This window comes from Oxyura jamaicensis, unplaced genomic scaffold (genome assembly GCF_011077185.1).
Source record: "Oxyura jamaicensis isolate SHBP4307 breed ruddy duck unplaced genomic scaffold, BPBGC_Ojam_1.0 oxyUn_random_OJ70651, whole genome shotgun sequence".
NCBI lineage: Eukaryota > Metazoa > Chordata > Aves > Anseriformes > Anatidae > Oxyura > Oxyura jamaicensis.
In genome coordinates, this window is record NW_023310119.1 from 1 (window position 1) to 3,137 (window position 3,137).

The window sequence follows — 3,137 nt, forward strand, 5'->3', positions numbered from 1 at the left end:
CCCCCCCCCCCCCGGGGGTAAGGAGGTGCTGGCATGGGGAGCTCTGGGGATGGGGACGCTGGGGACATGGGGCCTGGGGACAGGGACCCTGAGGAACAGGGACACTGGTGGCACAGACCCTGGTGGCGCAGGGACCCCCATGGCACAGGGACGCTTGGGACAAGGGCCCTGGGGACAGGAACCCCGAGGCACAGGGACACTGGTGACACAAAGACCCTGATGACATAGGGACACTGGTGGCACGGGGACGCTGGTGACACAAAGACACTGATGACATAGGGACACTGGTGGCACAGACCATGGTGGCGCAGGGACCCCCATGGCACAGGGACGCTTGGGACATGGACCCTGGGGACAGGAACCCCGAGGCACAGGGACACTGGTGACACGGGGACGCTGGTGACACAAAGACACTGATGGCATAGGGACACTGGTGGCACAGACCCTGGTGGCACAGGGACCCCCATGGCACAGGGACCCTGAGGCACAGGGACACTGGTGACGCAAAGACCCTGATGACATAGGGACACTGGTGGCACATGGACGCTGGTGGCACAGGGACCCCATGGTATATGGATACTGGTGGCACAGGGACACTGGTGACATAGGGATGCTGGTGGCACAGGACCCCATGGTACATGGACACTGGTGGCACAAGGACACTGGTGGCACAGGGACACTGGTGACACAAGGACACTGGTGGCACAGGGACCCCATGGCACAGGGACAACGGTAGCACAGGGACACTGGTGGCACTGGGACAATGGTGGCATAGGGACACTGATGGCACAGGGACAATGGTGGCATAGGGACACTAGAGACAAGGACCCTGGGGACAGAGACCTTGGGGACATGGACCCTTGGGGACAAGGACCCCACGGCACAGGGACACTGGTGGCACAAAGACACTGGTGGCACTGGGAGCGCATGGCACAGGGACACTGGTGGCACTGGTATCCCACGGCACAGGGACACTGGGGACATAGGGACACCGGTGGCACAGGGGCTGCCCAGTGGTGCCCCCGGGGGGGGGGGGGGGGGCCGTGGGGGGGGGGGGGGGGGTGGCGGGGGCCCATTAGGGAAATTACCCCGGGGATTGAGGGCAGGTGCCGGGGCGCTGACGGGATCACGTCGCCCCCAATTAGCGGGGAGCGGCTAACGAGCGCGGGGGGGCACTGCCGGCACCGGGGGGGTCGTGGGGTGAGAGCCCAGCCCCGGGGTGGGGGCCCCCCCCCCCCCCCTCCCTCCCCCCCATGCACAGCCCCGTGGTGTGTGCGCTGTCCCCATGTCACAATGGGGACAGGGCACGGGGACCCCGGTGCCAGGGGTGGGCATGGGGTGGGCACAAGGGACAGGGGGACACGGGGTGGGCACGGGGTGGGTGTGAGGGGACAAAGGGACATGGAGTGGGCATAACAGGACACAGGGACACGGGGTGGGCACGAGGGACATGGGATGGGCACGAGGGACACGGGGTGGGTGTGGGGTGGGCAGAGGGGAGACAGGGATAGGGCATGGGGGACATGGGGACACGGGGTGGGCATATGGTGGGCACAAGGGACATAGGGACGCCAGGAAGGTGCAGGGTGGGCACAGGGGAGGTGGGGACAGGGCACGGGCACGGTGTCCCCAAACCCATGGCGGGGCAACCGCATGGACGTGGGGTGGACGTGGCACGGGCAGAGGGGACACCAGGACATGGGCACCGGGTCCCCAAACGCATCAGTAGGGCTGCATGGACACGGGGGGGGGACACAGGGCACGGTCACAGGTGACGTGGGGACATGGGGACCTGGGGAGGACATCGTGGGGCTGCTCACCACGGCCGTCACCACCACCTCCAGGCGCTGGCGGCTCTCGAAGTCGAGGGCGCGTGCCAGCACCACGCGGCCGCTGTTGGGGAGGTCGATGCGGAAGAAGCGGGCGTCGGGCTGGGGAGGGGACACACGGGGGGGTCAGCACCGCCGTGGCACCGGGTTCCCCATTCCCCCCCCTCCCCCCCGGGGTCCCCCGTCCCCCCCCCCCGGACGCACCGAGGACGCGTCGATGACGTACATCAGCAGGTCCCCGTCCGCGTCCTCCGCCTGCGTGCTGAACACCACCGAGTGCACGGCCACCAGCTGCGGGACCCACACGTCATCGGGGGATGCCGGGGGGACCCCCACAGCCTCCCAAGGGTCCCGAGCCATCCCGGTACCCCCCAACAACCCTGTCCCCTGTTCTTGCCCCTTTCCCCTTCCTTGTCGCTGTGCCCATGGACGTCTCCTTCCCAGTCACTGTCCCATCCCATCCCCATCCCCATCCCCATCCCATCCCCATCCCCATCCCCATCCCATCCCCATCCCATCCCCATCCCCATCCCATCCCCATCCCCATCCCCATCCCCATGCCATCCCCTCCCCATCCCCATCCCATCCCCATCCCCATCCCCATCCCCATGCCATCCCCTCCCCATCCCCATCCCATCCCCATCCCCATCCCATCCCCATCCCATCCCCATCCCCTTCCCATCCCCATCCCCATCCCATCCCCATCCCATCCCCATCCCCTCCCCATCCCCATCCCCATCCCGTTCACTTCCACGGGGCTCAGTGCCCCCCGGGGCGGTACGAGGCACGCCGTGGGGCTCACCAGGATCTGCACGGTCAGCAGCCCCTCGCCGGCGTTGCGCGCGTCGATGGTGAACTCCACGGGCAGGCTGGCGGGGATGCCGCTGGCGCTCAGCCCCGGGCCGCTGGCGCGCACCTTGCTGGCATCATGGGCGGGCAGCACCTTGATCTTGAAGGGGCTGCGGGGACACGGGGTCAGCGGGGTCGGCATGGGGCACGGGGTCAGCGGGGGGCACGGGGTCAGTGGGGGGCACGGGGTCAGCGGGGTCAGTATGGGGTCAATGCGGGGCATGGGGTCAATGGGGTATGGGGTCAGGGGGGTATGGGGTCGGAGGGGTATGGGGTCAGTATGGGGCACAGGGTCAATGGGTTATGGGGTCAGGGGGGTACGGGGTCAGTAGGGGGCATGGGGTGAGTGTGGGGAACAAGGTTTGGTGGAGGGGACAAGGTTCAGTGGGGCACGGGGATCAGTGTGGGGCAGGGGGATCAGTGTGGGGCAGGGGGATCAGTGGGGCACGGGGATCAGTG

The 3,137-nt window shown here is 67.8% G+C and overlaps 1 protein-coding gene across 1 annotated transcript in view; it reads right to left on the reverse strand.

Annotated features, from left to right (window-relative positions):
- Window positions 1-2,136: 2,136 nt before the first annotated feature.
- LOC118159494 (filamin-C-like) overlaps window positions 2,137-3,137 on the reverse strand; it is a 2,247-nt gene continuing 1,246 nt past the window's right edge. Inside the window, exons 3-4 of the mRNA XM_035314064.1 lie at window positions 2,589-2,788; window positions 2,137-2,168 (exon numbers count right to left, since the gene is read on the reverse strand). Of these exons, the coding sequence (XP_035169955.1) occupies window positions 2,137-2,168; window positions 2,589-2,788 (232 nt within the window). The remainder of the gene's footprint in view (window positions 2,169-2,588; window positions 2,789-3,137) is intronic.